Source organism: Lepisosteus oculatus, chromosome 5 (assembly GCF_040954835.1).
Source record: "Lepisosteus oculatus isolate fLepOcu1 chromosome 5, fLepOcu1.hap2, whole genome shotgun sequence".
Taxonomy (NCBI): Eukaryota; Metazoa; Chordata; class Actinopteri; order Semionotiformes; family Lepisosteidae; genus Lepisosteus; species Lepisosteus oculatus.
This window is the reverse complement of record NC_090700.1, coordinates 43124137-43141274: the sequence shown is the minus strand read 5'-3', so window position 1 is coordinate 43141274 and position 17138 is coordinate 43124137. Positions and strand designations below refer to the sequence as shown.

At 39.8% G+C, this 17138-nt stretch overlaps 1 protein-coding gene across 2 annotated transcripts; it reads right to left on the bottom strand.

Moving 5' to 3' along the window:
• Window positions 1-38: 38 nt before the first annotated feature.
• On the bottom strand, window positions 39-16765 carry bnc1 (basonuclin zinc finger protein 1). 2 transcript variants are annotated; one of them, XM_015342857.2, is made up of 6 exons: window positions 16547-16765; window positions 14736-14804; window positions 6510-6612; window positions 6177-6412; window positions 3284-5238; window positions 39-3095 (listed from the first exon to the last, which is right to left on the bottom strand). In XM_015342857.2, exons 1-6 carry the CDS (start codon window positions 16559-16561, stop codon window positions 2411-2413), a joined length of 3063 nt encoding a protein of 1020 aa, XP_015198343.1. In that variant the 5' UTR covers window positions 16562-16765; the 3' UTR covers window positions 39-2410. The 2 variants fall into 2 exon arrangements, with proteins under 2 accessions (XP_015198343.1, XP_015198345.1); XM_015342859.2 differs by lacking the exon at window positions 14736-14804 and having other exon boundaries at window positions 16547-16764.
• Window positions 16766-17138: the final 373 nt, after the last annotated feature.

Genomic DNA, 17138 nt, shown 5'->3' with positions numbered 1-17138 from the left:
GTCAAGGCTCAAAACTAATCTGAAAACACGGCCCAGTTGCAAGATCATTTTTTTTATTAAACACTTTAATTACAGCCATTTCTTTAGTTGTTGTGATTTTTCTGGTATAAATCAATTTGCCTCTGCACATTGTATAAAACAACTTTTTTGTAATAAAGAGGAATAACAGATATTTAAACAAAACAAAAGCATGCAAACAAATATGGCTTTTAACTTAGCAGGAATGAATACTGTTACAACAATTAGGAAAGAATGTGTGACAATGGATTGACCAAACTTCACAACTTGACCAAGTATTGGAGATCTGTTCCAGTCCATCTTGATAAAATGTGGAATAACACAGTGCTCTTTTAACATACTGCAAAACATAGATAACCGAGGCACGATAAACAATTGATGTGAGAAATATTTGGCCATCTTTAACACCATAAATTCTTTACCATGACAGAAGTAGACAATAATACATCCAATATAAAGTACTTTTGATACAGTATAAGATTGTTTTTGGTTTCTTTGAGAGAAGTATGCATGTTTCCCTATTCACAAAATATACAATTCGACAGATTTCAGTTCCAGTTCTCGACTGGGACACGAGTCCTTTGTAACCACATGTTGACTTTGAGCTCTGTTCACAAAGCTTTAGTGTTAAGAGTTACTTAAGGAATGTTTTCTCAGTGTAAGACAGCGATCATCACAGTTTCATGTCTTCAAAACATTTACAGTACAATGCTTAAAGCACAATCAGAAAGATTCTCACTCCAGATGCATTTACAGTGTTACATAACTCACTCTTTAATGTGTTTACAACTTACACTAAAACGATTAATATCTCTGCAACGATCATGAGAAAGGGGATCCATTTACATTATGCTCTAGTCCTTGAAAGAATCAGTGCCAGTGTACAGTTGTCTAAATAATTTCAAACTCTGCTTTACTTATATAACAGGATCTGAAGAAATCTACATCATTCTTTAAATAACTTACAGATTATAACATCCTGAATAGAGCCCAAACAATTAATTTTTAATATCTCCTTTGATGCATTTTTAAACAGACTGAAAACATTTTAAATTGTCTAAACGGGCTGCTTAATACTGCTCACTTCATGTTAAGAGCTTTTTACATATCTCATGAGAGATAAATCTTTGGTCAACCTTAGCCTTCCAAACAAAAACATAAAACAAAACATGAATACAGACAATACCGAACAATAATTTACTCAGCAAGTTCACTACACTTTTACAATTATCTACTAACATTTCTAGAATCGGAATGCCACAAAACCTAAAATTCACAGCTGTTTTTGCTGCACATATTAAAAATGAAAAACAAAACCTAGGTCACAAAATGGACATTAGATACAGTCAGCACTAACAAAAACACAAACTATTCTGCTTGGCACAACTTATAATTGAAATGTAATACAGATAGGATGAAAATATTTCACACCTTCTACGTCCAAAAAAAGACATATCATTTTGATTGGAATTTGTTCTTTATGAGGAATAAGGCAAGTGATGTCTTAATATTTAAATAAGTGCATAGAAAGCAACAATGGAGACAGACTAGGAGCGTCAAGCTGTTTGATTGGATTCTGAAATAAGTTGTATTTCAATTTGGAAAAATAAAATCACACACTGATGTTGATTACTGTTATAACAACATATATCATAAAAGAAATGTCATGTTTTGGGCAATACCCAATTAATCAGATTTGAGGTATTTCTATAATATATTCACTATCTACTCATCTTTAGCTCTGTATGAATTTTAAATCATTTTACCATCAGAATATCTAAATTACAGCATGTGGCCAAAAGTGATTTATGTCTTCTACCATTTATGTATTTACAGTGTAAATTGGTTCATACAACGCATTTTAAACATATGCTTCTCGTTTACTTAAAATGGGTAGAATCTTACATATATCATGTTTAACAAAGTGCATTTTCAATTATAAAGATTTTATATCTAAGCATTTTCCACCCATTTCCCACTCATTATATTTCATTGTAATACATCAAAACTATTGCTGTTTGATTTAGTGAATTGTATTGTGAGTGTTTATCTGAAAGTCCAGCCAAACCAGAGAACATTTTCATGGTGAAAATGTAGAAGTGATTGTAGAAAACATGGCTGCTAACATCAATCAAGAATATAGTCACCTAAGACTGAGGGCAATTCATTTCAAACATTTTTGCCACAGAGGAGCGGATCATTGTTTCAGGAATATAGACTTTTTACTCACAATAGATGCATGCAATAACCCTCTCATCAAATTAACACTTCTTTAGATGTAGAATTTAAAAAGAGCATAAAGCTAGAACTGAGTGCTGTATATCAAGCCGTTTGGGTGAAAATTAAGAGAAACAGTCCTTATGAATAGCAATGAATGGACAATTCTCTGTGCCTACTCCTGCTCATTCAACGTATTAGTGCTCAGGTTCCTGTGCAAATTCGGGTTCTGGCTGTGTCTGTTTCGACTTCGCACAGATGAGAACATTGTGTTGCACCCTGGCACCTTGCATTTGTGCAGCAGTCGGAGGTGCACGGTTTTGTAATGAGCCCTGAACGTCCCTTTGTTGCTGTACACCTTCTGACATAAGTGGCAAGTTATGGGCGAGCCTCCTGGCAGGTGCTGCGTCAGGCAGTCGCTGGATTTGTCAGTCAAAGGCCACCTCTGCTGGAGTCCCTCGCTGGCTGCCAGACTCGTGCCGTCACAGCTCTCGTCGCTGTCGTCCATGGGAATGCCTTCCTCGCTCCCCCCGTCAGAATCCCACGAGGGGTGCGTGTTGCTCCCCGCCTTGATGACCGACGCGGTGCTCAGATCCAGGACAGCCTCCTCTTCTGCGCCACTCTCTTTGGGGGGGTCCAGATTGGTCTCTAGCATCTTACTCATGGGGAAAACTAGACCCATTCGGTTGTTTCCTTTGAAGATCACAGAGGTCTGCCCCATGTGCTCCTTTAAGGGGAAATCCTGGCGGAAATCTTTAGTTATGTCTCGGCAGAGAGAGGAGGGGGAGAAGATTGTGCTTGAACTTCCATAGTGATCTTTGGTCAACAGCTTGTGGTGCAGATTCAGGTTTGCGCTGTGCCTAAAGGTTACAAAATGGGACAGTTACAAAAATGGCCTCACATACAGAAGCACACAACTACGATAACGTCAGTACATGTTTATTTTTTAAAGCTTTGGAAAATAAAGTTTTACTTTCAACAAATTGGCTTTAGCCCTGCTTTTAAAAACTCATGCTTCAAATGACGTTTTTTTGGGGTCGTGCCTCACCTGTCTCTGCTTCTTCTAGACGGAAAGGCTGCATTGCAGCCATCAACTGTGCACATGTGCATTTCTTTCAGGTGCACATTTCGATAATGCATTTTGACACTGTACGGGTTTTTGAACGTTTTATTGCAGATCTCACAGTGATGGGGCATGTCTTTGTCTAGGCAAACCACATGAGGGTTCATGGTAGGGATGGCACTGCTGGAGTCATCAGTGCCTGAAGCTGGTGCGTCCTTACTGTTCGTTAAAAACTGAAACAACCCCCCGTTTTGCGTCCTGTGTTCGCTGACAAATTCACCATCGCAAAGCATGTTTCCTGACTGCTTGTCGGAGCAGTTTTCTAATTCAGGTACGGGCAATGTTCTGATGAGATTGTAATGCTCTCTTTGCTTACTGTCAAAGGGGGATGCGCATGCAATCACAGGTCCTTCCTGTGTGCCCCTAGCTCCCTTTTCCAAGCTCTTTAATCCACCTTCTAGCTCTTCACCTGTGGGCTCGACTACATTCGAATTTGTGTCTAGCTGCCCGTGCACGGAGGCTGCGGAATTCTCTCTGTCAGCGGCCTGAATGACTCCACTGTCCTCTCTATTAACAGGTGCTTGTTTTTCACATGTGGTGCTGCCACTCTCAGATTCATCTTTGTCTCTCATCTGCAGGGGAATCTCATCATCAGAGCCACTGCCCTCGCTGAGCTCGCCCACAGTCTCGATGGCTTCTTTCTCTATTTTAATAGGCATGCTAGACTTGCGGGATTTCTTCTTTGGTATTGGCTCAGAGGAAGGCTCTGTTGCTGGGGGCTGCACAGGAACAGACGAAGAAATCAGAGGCAAGGAAGGCAAAGTACCTGGGGTGTTAGCAAGCTCTGCGGGTGTGACTAGACTACGATAAAAGGGGAGAACCGGCTGCACAGTCTTCAGGTTGGGAAACAGTATGCCACTTTGCCCAATATTCGGGAAGTTGTTCTGCAGCTTTGAGTCTGTGCTGGGGATAATATAGCTGGAAACAGACCGGGTGTCAGTGGTTGTGATGGCACCGAATTCAGATCGTTTTTCGGTTTCCGGCGTTTCAGCGGTTGTAAGGTTATTTCTTAAGTCCTTGTCTCTGTTATTTCTGTTCATAGGCATGTGCAGCCTGGGGTTGGGGTTGGCACTGTGGCGGTTGCGGCTCCTTAAGGAACTGAAGACCATGTTGCAGCCCTCTATGGTGCACCTGTGCTTGATCTTCAGGTGCACGGCGTTGTAGTGGATCTTGAGCGTGCCTTTGTCGTAGAAGGTCTTTTCACAGGCGCTGCAGAACACACGGCCCTTCTTCGAGCTGCTGGCGGCCTTCTCCAGCGACCGCAGCTTGTTCTCCGGTGACAGCTGGGACACGTCGGAGCTCAGGGAGGCGTTGCAGGGAGTCGAAGGGGTGTCGGAGAAACTGTCGCTGGCGGGAAAGTCCTCGCCAGCCTCGACTTTCGCGGAAACTTCCTGGGGGTTGCCGTGCCTTTCGCAGTCTGAGGCGAAGGAGGCAGAGCCGGAGCCGAGGAAGCTGCTCTCGGTGGTGGGATCCAGGTCTTCGGGTCGGCCTTTCGGCTCTTTCCCCTGGCTGTGCTCGAGCTGAAAGGTAGCTGGCGACGAGCCGATGAGAGGCGCGGGGACTGAGCTGAGGAACTGGAATGGCAGCATGAAGGCCATGTTATTGATGAAGCTTTCGAAGTGGTGAACGTTACTAGCACTGGCTTTTTCCACTTTAGGGGGAAGGCCAGGGCTTCGCTGTGTGCTGTTCTCTATGAATGTCCGAATGTCAGAATTAGTTCTGGTGCTGGGCACAATGACTGCCTGTCCTTCCTTATCCTGGATGGCCATAAGCTCCACTATGGACTTGGTCTCACCAAAGCGCAGGAACTGCTGCAGAGTCGCTACCTCTTCTTCATAGGTCATGATGGCCCAGCGGTCCAGCACTTTTCCAGTTGCATCCTTAAAAAAATACAAACAATTTCAGAATTACGTGCAGTGTAACTCTGAATTAGAAGCCGTGAGCATTTTACATTGGAGTATACCCTGTTACCCCAAGCTGACTGAATTTGTTTTTCTAAATACAGTGAGATGTGTAGACATAAAAGGAAAAGGGAAACCTAATTAATGTACCCTAGTGTTTCATCTTTATCTTAATTTTTCCTAATTTAAATCATGTGGATTTTCTCACTCAAAATCCAGTTATCTGTGAAGTACGGTAACAAAGATCAGAGAGCAGATGATCTTAGATTCATCCTCTGACTGTCTTGCTCACCCTAGCTATAATTACATATGAGTGGTACCCTTCTTTGAAAGTGTAGCGGCAGTGAACTTTGTGCTATAACTGTAATAAATATTTTATCATACAGCATGTGTTTGATGGCCTGCCGAGATTTCCCATTTTGCATTCAGTATAAGAGGGGCTAACGTGAATTAAATGTAATGTCTTGAATATTTCATGCTTTACTAATAGCTACGGCCAGTGTGGTGGCTCAACATCACCATCTTGTAAAACTCTAATCATTTCCATCCTGGCCTGTTCAGGGTTGCTCATATGGAAAGACTCCGCAACTGAAGCAAAAATGATCTCCGTCTTACTATTGTAATATTATGGGTGTGTTATAATATTGTTCATGAACTAAAACATCTACTCAGTGCAGAAATCCAGGAATAGATACATGTTGCTTTGTACACCACCAATTTGCATAGGAAACCCTTGGCTTAAACAACAAGGAGAGAGCTAGCATGTGACGTCACCAAGAAATTGAATCCAGTATATTATCTTTCTCAGTCCTTATCATTATTATTTGCCTCATTCTGATCACAACTGGAAGATAACCCATGTGAATGGTTCTGACAGTATACAGCACCTACTGTATGCTTGAATGTACAGAAGGTACCTGAAGAACATATCCTCGGATGTAGTCCTGTAACGTCCAGTCCAGTGCATTTAAGATCTGGATGACCTCTTCCTGCTTGAGAACACTGAAGAGGCGGTCCAGCAGGATCTTCAGCCGGACTGGAATTGCCTGGGTCCCATACAGCATTAGGCTACAGATATCGAAGACCACATTGGAGTGAACGATCTCCACCTGGCTGCCTTGGTATATGTGATGGACCTTCAGCTTGCTTAAGGCTAGAAGACGTGAACAAAGAAGAAAAGTTCATGTGTGTACACGCAGAATAAGAAAATCATAGATAGTGGCACGAAATTGCCATCGCACTCCACGCACCATGTGCTACCCATCCGTGTCTGCACTGTTCACATTGCCTCCGTTTGAGTTTTCCTGGCTTGAAACACTCACAGTTGCAGTTTACCAAGGTGCAGCAGATTACCTGTTGAAGAGAGAGTGGAAAAACATTAATGGCCAGGGTATTAATAACAAAGGGTACTTTGAATCATAAATAAAAATGCTATATAATCCTATTTTCTGCTACTGCACCTTGTACTCAGAAGCTGTAGAATGCAATACATTATCTCATAATTGCTGGTACTGTACCTCTGGCATTATAGATCAAAGGTTTTGATTTAAGGCTTGGAGCAATATTTACACTTCAAACTTTGGCGGCAATTTCCAGTTGAGATCAATTTACAGTCTTTGCTTGCAACTTGAATATTTTTATCTTCCCAAAATGGCAGTAACGAACTGCAATATGATAGCATACATGTACGGCAGAATTATGGCAGGAGATTCCACATCCTTAATACATGAAAGAGAATGGAAAGTCCTTAGCAAACCCAGACTGTAAAATTCTTCTCTTTCAAACAATCAAACAGGCACTATTCATTCAGAGATACTACCTTTGTGTACAGGCATAACTTATCTAGTAGTGTACATCTTTTGAACAGACATATAAAAAAGAGCACAGGAAATGGAGATAATAGTACCATTTTCTCAGTCATTAGCACCATTGTCTGGTTGTCTGAATGGTTGGTACTAATTGATTTGAAAATTCTGATCTGAATAATAAGAATCCTGATTGCCACCCTAGTAACACCTAGTTGGTCCTATAGGGAAAAAAAGGAATTTATTTAAAAATACATTTGAAGAATTCCCCTTCTTGCTTAAATGGAAAAAAAAATGCAGTCTCTTGCAACTTTGCAATAGAAAAATTATTATTTGCTGAATTTTGAGATCAGGAATAAGGAAGGGCTTCATTGGTCTTGGGTATGTTCAGAGCACGTCAAAGCAGACACAGCAGGTATCTCTGGCGAGTCCTGGTGGCGTTACTGTACACAGCTGTAAGGAGCCAGGCTCCAGGAGCACACCTGTCCCACAAGAGCTTTCTGAAGGCACCAAAGCTTCACACAATTATGGAACAAAATTAATTTTATTGTACGCAGAGAGGAGAATCTGCTGGGCTAACGAGGCTTCTCTCTGCTGGGTGACAGGCCTTCCGAGTGGAAGGAGAGTGCCTCATAAGGGCTTGGAGAGATGTTCTTCTTTTCTTTGTTCCCTCACAAGAGCTTGTCAGGTCTATCTCCATCTTGTAAGAAAAACGCAGCCCTTAATGCCATACCTCATAGCAGACTGTATGCTGTTATCACAAGGGCTGCTTTTCATCTTTTTTTCAAGACCATTAATTAAAGGCATACACAGAATTCTGGTAGCGGCTCCAAACTCATTATTATTACTTTCGCAAATGGTATTGTTATTGGAATGTCAGTTATGGATGGTATCTATTTACTGTAACATGAAATTACACACACATTAGTAATGGGCTGCGAAACTGCAGCTGTCCTAAGTTTTTAAATAAGCCACTATTTACTTTTAAATATGTGTAACTTAATGGAGTAGCTCTCCGAAGCAGGAATGTAAAGAAAAGAGAGATTTCCACCAGGGACCTGCTGTGCAGCTGTTATGCCAGCTAAGAAATGTGCCTTTCCAGGGTGTGTTTTTGGCACCAGTGACAAAGATACGTGCCACAAGCACAGAGGTGCCAGTGAAACGGATCCAGAGTGCTCTACAAGTTTGCCCGCTTTCTGGATAGTTATGTTATGCAGAGGAGCCCACAGTATGGAGGATTAACGTCACTGCCATTTTCTTATCAATATATTATAATCTTGAAGCTTCTCTCTGGGATCCCTTGCCAGAGCTCCCTAATATTTTAGGGAACTTGTCATGGAAAAAAAATCCTAACTGTAACCCATGACAAGTTGCAATGTGCAGCTCAGAGCTGCAGGAATGTACTATACCCACCAACAGCTTAATAAAATATGATACGGCACTCAGTGCTGTATTATATGGAAGTCAAAAGACATTAATGCGCACATTCAGCGTGATCAGTGCCATATGCACTTTTTTATTGCTGTACTTCTGTCACATCAGATTGACTCAAAACACTTAAATCTGATACACCCCAAACAAAGTCTTCTCATTTCACATAATGTATCATACCCAACATTAAAATATATACTGTACATCTATGAACTGCTACTGTAGATTCTGTTCCATTGAAAAGAGTGAGTTTGATATTAATCTTCCTTTTATTTTCCCAACTAGCACAGCTTTTCTTGAGGATGGAGAATGCAGTGCCAGGAAAAATTTCCTGTTTCTCATGAAATGATTTAATGTACAGTAAGTCAGTAATTTCTGTTACTTTGTTTCCAAAAGTCAGTTCTTGTTACATGTTCTTGTTGCTGCTTTTGTAATTAAAACCCACTATGTTATCTTGCGGTTTAGAAAAGGCATGAAGCACAAAATAGAAGGAAGTTCTCAAAGCGACTTATTCAATTAATTTTTGCTTTGCTTACTCGCTTCAAAAGGCATGGAGATAGGGCTGCTTTAAACAAAGGCATTAGACCGCTTGTCTTAAACAGAATTACAAGGCATGTTAAACTTGAAAAAATGTTATGCTAGTAATCTTCAGATTTTTTTTGTTTAATCCTACAAGCAAACTAGCCCTGTATTGGGTAAATCAATAATGTACAGTATGCTCCACATGCTTCAGAATGCTTACATCTATGAATAACCCTCAAGCAGACAAACTCAACAGCAAAGTGGACCCTCCTAGTTTATTAATCAAATATGACTCCTGCTGGAGTTTAATTGCCAGAAATACTTTAATACTGACTTTCCTGTAACAGCAAGGCACCTGATTTTGAGTCTAAAAAAAGAAGAAAGTGATGTGTAAAACCTTGAGTCTTAAAGCAGCTAAATCCCCATCATTATCAGGCACAAAACGAGCATGGTCCAATTAATGTAATCCCATTACACACACACAGTTCCTTTGCTGTTACATTCAATATACATCTCAATCAGTTCTGCAGGATAGAGAGATGTGGAAATGCCACCGTTCTGTGTTTCTGCAATTTTTCTTAATTAACTATTCATTTCATGTTCTTGAACAAAAAGATTTCTTCTTCTTACTCGTCCCCTGTGAGGCCGTTTGGCATGTGATTTCAAGGGACTAGAACTCCTTATGACTGCCAAATGTAACCTTTGCAGTCAGGAAAGTAGTCCATATCACTGTGTATTTAATTCAAAGCAAAGCTCAAAATGAAGCACCGAAGAACTATTCTCAACCAACAAACCCAATATTTTGTAAACAGCTGAAGTATTGTTTTAGCTTTGAGAGATTTTATATTTAAGTGTTTGTTAAAAAAGTTCTCACATAAAATATGGAAATAAACTGCATTTATGTATTAAATATGACCGTAGCATTTGCTGAGCAAAGCAGACTGGAGGTCTAAATGTATATAAAAATAATCCCTCCTTAATCCTTTGTAATTGACTAAATAAGATTAATTGAAACAACAGCGACAAAGGTCATGTCTACCTTGTCTACCTTGGACGGTTTCTGTCAAGGAAGCAAAAGCAGTCCCTCTCTGGTCCAGGGACAAGACTATAACACTGCAGAACAAAGACATTCATATATGCCTTCCTCTGATGGCCCACAATGAGCTGGTTTAAAAAGTGTGGCTGGAAACATACTGTACTTGGTCATAGAAAGTACGGTGAAGCACACACCAGCCATTTGTCTTTACGCTAATTCTTAAAGGAAGTGATATTTTAATGGAATCCACTGGCAACAGGCAGATCATGCAAGTATGCATAAGAATAACCTACTGTAAAGCCTGCTTCGGTGTCTGAAAGTACAATATTTTAACAGCGAAGGTACACCAACAATTAATGCACTCTGCGTGACCTGGAGCAAGCGTCCCCTTCTTTTTTGAGGGAGAGAAAGAGGCATAAAAAATGGGATTTCGTGGCTCTTCTAAAAGAAGTATTTTTAAAACGGCCACTGACAAAAAAGATAATGTATTTTACAGTTATTTAGCCTCGGTTTGAAAACCCATAATGTTACAGCTAAATGTATCACAGAATGTAGAGGGAGAAAAAAAAAATCAATGGAAAATCTGGCTGCATTTTTTATTGTTAATGCTGTCACTCAGCTCCCAGAAATTGTGTTCCATGGCCTGAGCAATCTAAAGCAGATGTGTGAAGAGGTGCTCGTCTGCTGGAGGATTCTCTGTGGCCTCACTTTCACATGATTTTTATTCCTGCACAAAAGATTCTATGGCTTCTCAAAAGAAGACCCAAATGGATAAACTTCTCACTAAAGCTAAAAGCTTTAGAAATTTCGTAAAGGCCCAGTTGATGTGGGTTAGTAGTTATTAATCATTATTAATAGCTGGGATAAAGACCTCTTTTCGAAAAGATTCTGTAATTAAGACTTTTTTTCCACTTGTGAAGCAAACCTCAGTGTAGCTAGAGTGTAAGCCCAATACAAAATATTACACAAATATGGCAATAAAAAAAAACACAATATACAGTATTTAAAAAATTAGAAAAATTAAACCTAATTTATTATCAATTTTTTTGTTCTGTAAATTTAACTTTCAGAAGCAAAGAAAATTTTCAATAGACAATGTCAGAAGATTAAAGATTTCTATAATTTCATACAGTACATAAACAAGTCTCATACGGTTAGTTGTCAAAAACAGCACTTTAAATTCAAAGTATTTTCCAGTATTTTTTTAAAACTTGGGCAATTCCATTGGAAAAAAAATTGAACAAATTCTCTGTACATTCCACTTTTCATCTTGCTGCTAGAATCCACACAACACAGTATGATGTCAGATATTTCATTTAAATAAAGAAATGTGGTTGATTTGTTAAAATGGGAGGATATGCTGTTCGCAACACACTGTGCTTCTTATCTGCCATAGCAGGGTACAATCACATCTGGTCAAACAACTTAACCTCATTCAACCACACTGTGAAAAAAACACGCCAAAAGGTTTTTACATACAAACAATAAACCAAACCTGACAGCTGTAAAGCGGATGTTGAGAATACTGCTTAAATCAGATTAATTCCTGCAGATATTTCTCATGGCACATCATACTGTACATCCATAGACAGCTATGTACTAAGGCTTTAAAATGCTGTACGGAAAAATGATTTTTCCTTGAAGGCAGTGTAAAAACTAGTGTTTATGCATTTGTAATTATACTGCATTTATATTGCATTGAAGTGATACTAGTTCTCTGGTGCTTGGAACCCCCTCTAAATGCAGTGTAACATCACTGTAACTGCTCTGTAATTGTAGTCTCAATGTGTCTAATGTGCACTTACAATGCAGTAAATCTGCAGTCTCACTACAGTTTACAGTCATTTGTCCCAATTAAATGCTCCTTAGCTATAGTTAAAATGAAAGCCCTGTTCTTGTAGGAGAGCTGGCCGATCTGTCTGAGTAAGCAGGCTGGAGGAGTTTGTGAAAGCAGCAGCAGCATACCAGGACAACCAGACCTAAGTGATAACATGCATCTGTAGGAGGGGAGGCTTCTTGTGCAAGCCATTGCCCAGACACATGTCTCAGCCCCTGCTCATACAGCAAAACATCCGTGGTTCCAATAAGTAGGAAAAACAGAAACAGGCAGAACCAAACACGATCGCCAGGAAACAGACCTCACCTCTTCAGGACCAAAGTGTTCTCTGGGAGGGAATAAAAACCCTGTGCTCCTTAATTTCACCATTTACTTCTCACTCTGTTCTTTGCCTCCTAATCAATAAATTAGTCCTGACTTAGAATTAAGCAAGGAACGTCTGGAAACATTTGTACACGCTCAATATTTTTTCATTCATGTACCTTAATTCCTCACATTGTGGATGTGCTACTGTATGTATTAAACAGTACTGTCGACCGCCCTCACTTACAGCTGACTCCTGAGACGCTATATTAGTGTAATAATGCCATAATACCAGGGACAGGATGTAGCCCAAACTCATTTGGAGAATCACATCCATATCTACTACCAAAAGAACATTTCAACACATCTCCACTTCCAGAACAGGAGTTCTGTTTCAGCTTTATTCTTCCAGTTGTGTCAAACCATCCAGACCCATTTTATTTTGCGGAATTGTGGAACCCAGTCTCATGTCACTTGGGGTCAAAACTATAACATACCGGGGAAGGTAAAGGGAAATTAAATGGGGATTTGTTCAATGAATTCTGTTTCATAGACTAAAAAGATGTGCTTGAAAAATAAGACTGAACAGCTGTTAATTGACACAGAGAATGGACTAGATAAAAAATTTACTGTTAAGTAAATCAGCTCCAAAAATGCCTGGTACAGCCTGCCACACAAAACAGGACTTTCATTACTGACCTTAACTGTTAAGGAAATAAAAAGGACAGTAAGATATACATCATTCTGTACTCTCCCTTTACTGCGACAGACTGTGTAGGAGTGGAAAACAGCGTTTATTCCAGCAGTGACTAATTGATAAAAATCACACACAGGTCAAACGATAGACTCTTGCAAAGAAGCCAAATAATAAGGAATGAAGTAACAGAAAAAGATAACATTTTAATACCACTTTCTCCTTCCTTATACCATAAAACAAACACTCCATCTTGCTCGATTCAGCGTGGCTCATTTCTACAGTAAATCTTTCAGACTGTCACTAATTAGCAGCAACTGTTATTAATTAGATTCTGTGCTAGTCCTTCTGCTGCTTAAGTGATACAATGTGTATAGGATCAGAAGAGATAATGAACCAGGACTGAGATAACGGATCAATAGCAACTGTTTTCACCTTCGTTCTTAAAACCCCTTTCAGCGCTGGCATCTCTGCCTTAAAAATCACTGTCCCTCTGAGCATTCAGAGCTTCACACACACCTTCTTCTAATTAAGCAATATGTCCCTGTAGTAGCATGAGCTACAGGAATACAGGCACTACGCAGAGTACAAAAATCATCATTCTGCGCCAAATCTAGTACAATTCATGGATTAGGGATTATAGATTTCCTGGTTTCAAAATACTTTCTCATGCTTAAAAAGCCACATGTACATAAAACAGAAAGATAAACATAAATCAAATCATACCCATGAACCCAGGCATACAGTACCATCACATGACAACTGGAAATACAAATGTCGCTTGTGTGACATTTCAAAGGTGAAGAATTTAATACTTGATTCCACATATGACAATGTCTTTAAAGGCAAGTTTCAATTGTTTAACTGTGGTTCGTGAAACAATCCTGACAAATTAACGTAGCAAGTGAAATCCTTAAACTCAATTTGAATTGTACACTTTTTGATTGAGGAAAAACTAAATATATTTGAGTAAACTGATAGTATGAAAAAATAATTCGAAGTCTACATTAAAGCAACCAAAAGGCTTAAAAAGTGACGAATAACAGCACTGTTGTATTCTAAACGGTAATATCTTGATACATGTCCTTTTCGCTTCTTTCGGAAATATTGTTCCTCTCCATACAAGAATACTGGGAGTGTTTCCTCAGTGAAGGCGGCGTCTCATTAAGGTTGGACAAGAAAAAAATAGAACTAAACCCATAACTACAACAATGTTTAAGCTTTATCCTAAATGCCCCAATTGTACTATATCTGTACAGTATGTCTGTTTCTAGACCACATGTAGTTCATTCAATACGATTCAGACATTAAAGACAGACTGATTTGGGTGTGATACAGGATTATCACAGTAAAACACAAGGCATTTCTTTGCAATTAACTACTCTAATTAACATTTTATAGCTTTTAATCTGGTTTTGAAAAACACCTTTGTGTTTTTTCCAAAACTACATAAAATGTAGAAAAAAACAGGACAAGTACTTCACTTTTGATTGTGGACATTACTAGTGCTTAGAAAACAGTCTTAGCTCCTAAATGTGTTAAACATAGTGATTCAATGAAACAGAACACTCTGCCAGTTGCTATCACAGGGACACAAGTAAAGATATGAAAATGACTTTTTGAGTTGAAATTTTCAACAATGCTCAAAATCAGTGTAGAAAAGAAAATTCCAAAAAGTGAACGGACAACTCACCACTTCCGAATGCCTTTGTTTATAGTGACTCTTTTACCGAAAAAGCTAACAATTCACTGAGCTGCTTCAATGTAACAAAAATCCTGAACTACCCTACAAGACTTCACAAGAATACGATCATGAGGCAAACAGAAACAAAAGTATTTCAGCTTTACCTGTTTCTCCATGAGAGGGTCTGCTCTGGACATGTAAAGAGCTGTTTTACCGGCTTCCAGTCTAACAGTCTAAAAATGAGACAGTGGCAGCTCTGAGACCACAAAGAAAAGCAGTAAATGAGAAGAACATGTTAGTACACTGCGTTTTGAGAAAGTTTGGCTCCGAGCTATGCGCTGATTAATATCAGATCTCCCTCTTTGCTTGCCTCTTGACAATCTTGTCACATCTGGCTGACAAATCCTTGCAAGCTTATCCAAACCAAAGCAGTGCGAATCCTGCTCTGAGAGTAGCTGGAAGGGGCCTGCAGCACCAGCCACGCACTGGTGTACCATCATGAAACTAATGAAGCTGACTACACTCACAGGCTGCAGGAGCACAAAGCTACACAACACGCCTCAGGGCCTGTGCTACATAACACTGAGTTAGCACAGAGAAAGACAAGCCAAACTGTCGGCCCACACGCTTTAAGGGGGCTAGGTACTGTAGTTAACCAGAAGAACAGGGAGAAACCAAAAAAACCTAGCTGAAAACAACAAAAGTGACTTGTCAACAAAAAAAGGACAAAATCGCCACATGTGTGTGGCAATCTGTGGAGCTTCCCTGTCTGTGTGAATAATCCAGTAAACTGAGACATTAGCAGTGCGTTTGTTCCTTGCCTATCTCTGTCTACTGTACAAATGGTATCACTCCTGCTTTTAAAAACACACTATTATAAACTCAATTTCTTGACCTCAATTTTCCAGATTGGGAGCTATCAACTAAGAGCACAGCTCTAAACAGTCTTTTTTTCAGTGCAAACTATAGACGAAATTTTTTTTTGGTAAAAGTGCACAATATTTGTGGGGTATTCTTCTGGGTTCCATTTATTATCTACTTACAAAATCATTTTTATTCATTCTCCTCTAATCAGCTAAAAACATAAAAATTAAAACTATTTCATGTGTATCTTTACATGTTACTTAATTCAAAAATATTTTCTAACCTACAATTTTATGCAATATTGCAAAATAAACTTACCCTGGACAGAAATATACAGTTATGCCACGTTGAGAGGCCACTGTGGCCGAGATTAACGAGCTCCTAATTGTTTCATTAAGGCTTCACAAAACATTACATCAGTGTAAAATTACCCTCCAACAGACACCGGGCAGTAAGGAGCTGAAAGAGCCACAAGCCACTGTACCATAAGCTTCTTATATGATGTGCTAGCCAGTAGCAACAATGAAACGGAATTAAATAATTATTATTAAGAAAAACTGCTGCAGAAGTTTATTGATAGCTTCCAGTTACACATTTGCTGAAAATAAAGATATATGCTTCAGGGTTTCTAAAACAGCAAAAGAATGTGTTACAAAACTGCTCGCAGTTGTCTCCTGCATATTTTTTCTTTTATTAAACTTATTGGTGTATTTGCTGGGAGTTGCCTCTTCTGCATACATGACCTGTAGGGACAATCACACCGATCCTGGCTGAGTACACCTAAGGCTTAAATCACATCTAGTGTCAAAAGTTGATGTTTTTTTTGGAGATGCTGTTTTTTTTAAGAAAAAAATTCCAACACCCATCATGGTTCATGTGCACAACAAACTCTGACACCAGAAGTTCCAATGAAGTTAGAAAAAAAAACAATTAAATCCTGAGTCCAACAGAATCTCTAAACCTTCTGAAGCCCGCAGCTGGTTTTAAAAGGTAGAAGATGTTTAACTAGTTAAAATGATGTATCAATTATTTAAAAACGCACACAAATTACATGGAGCACCTTGATGTGACGCGAAACAACAGCGACATGTAAACAAAGTGCCTTTCTTACCTCAGACATTCTCATTAAATTGATGTTTCCAGAGTAACCATACAGTCTGCCATTCCCTACGAGTCCTACAAAAGAAATGCTTCAAACTCTCTTGTCTGTACAAGTATTACGGCAAGAAAAACCATCACACCGTCTCACAGTCTGTCACACACACACACGCGCACTGCGTGCACACACACACACCTTTTTTTGTCTTTTTTTTCTCTCTCGTCTGGATCTAAACTACTCAAGATGTGCTGTGTGTTCAAGCTGTGCACAGGGGAGGGGAACGGGATCCTCCCACTCGGAGTCCTCCGGTGCTGGGAGGCTGAGCCTGGATCTCACCTCTGGAGCTGCCTCTCCCCTCGGAGCCCCGGCGTGCCGTGCTTGAGCTCGCCCCCCCGAGTCACAGGGCAGTCCCCTCACAGCTGGCTGGAAGAGGGCATGACACTCATCTTTCACAGAGATTTGATCAAAAGGAATCACAAAGGCTCGAGGCACTCCTAATGCAGTCTGGAGAGATTCTACCTCTCCTCTCGAGCTGCTGGAGTAATGCATTAAATCAATGCGGCTCAGCTCAGTGCTCGCCCCAGCGCAGGGCTGCTGTTGTAAG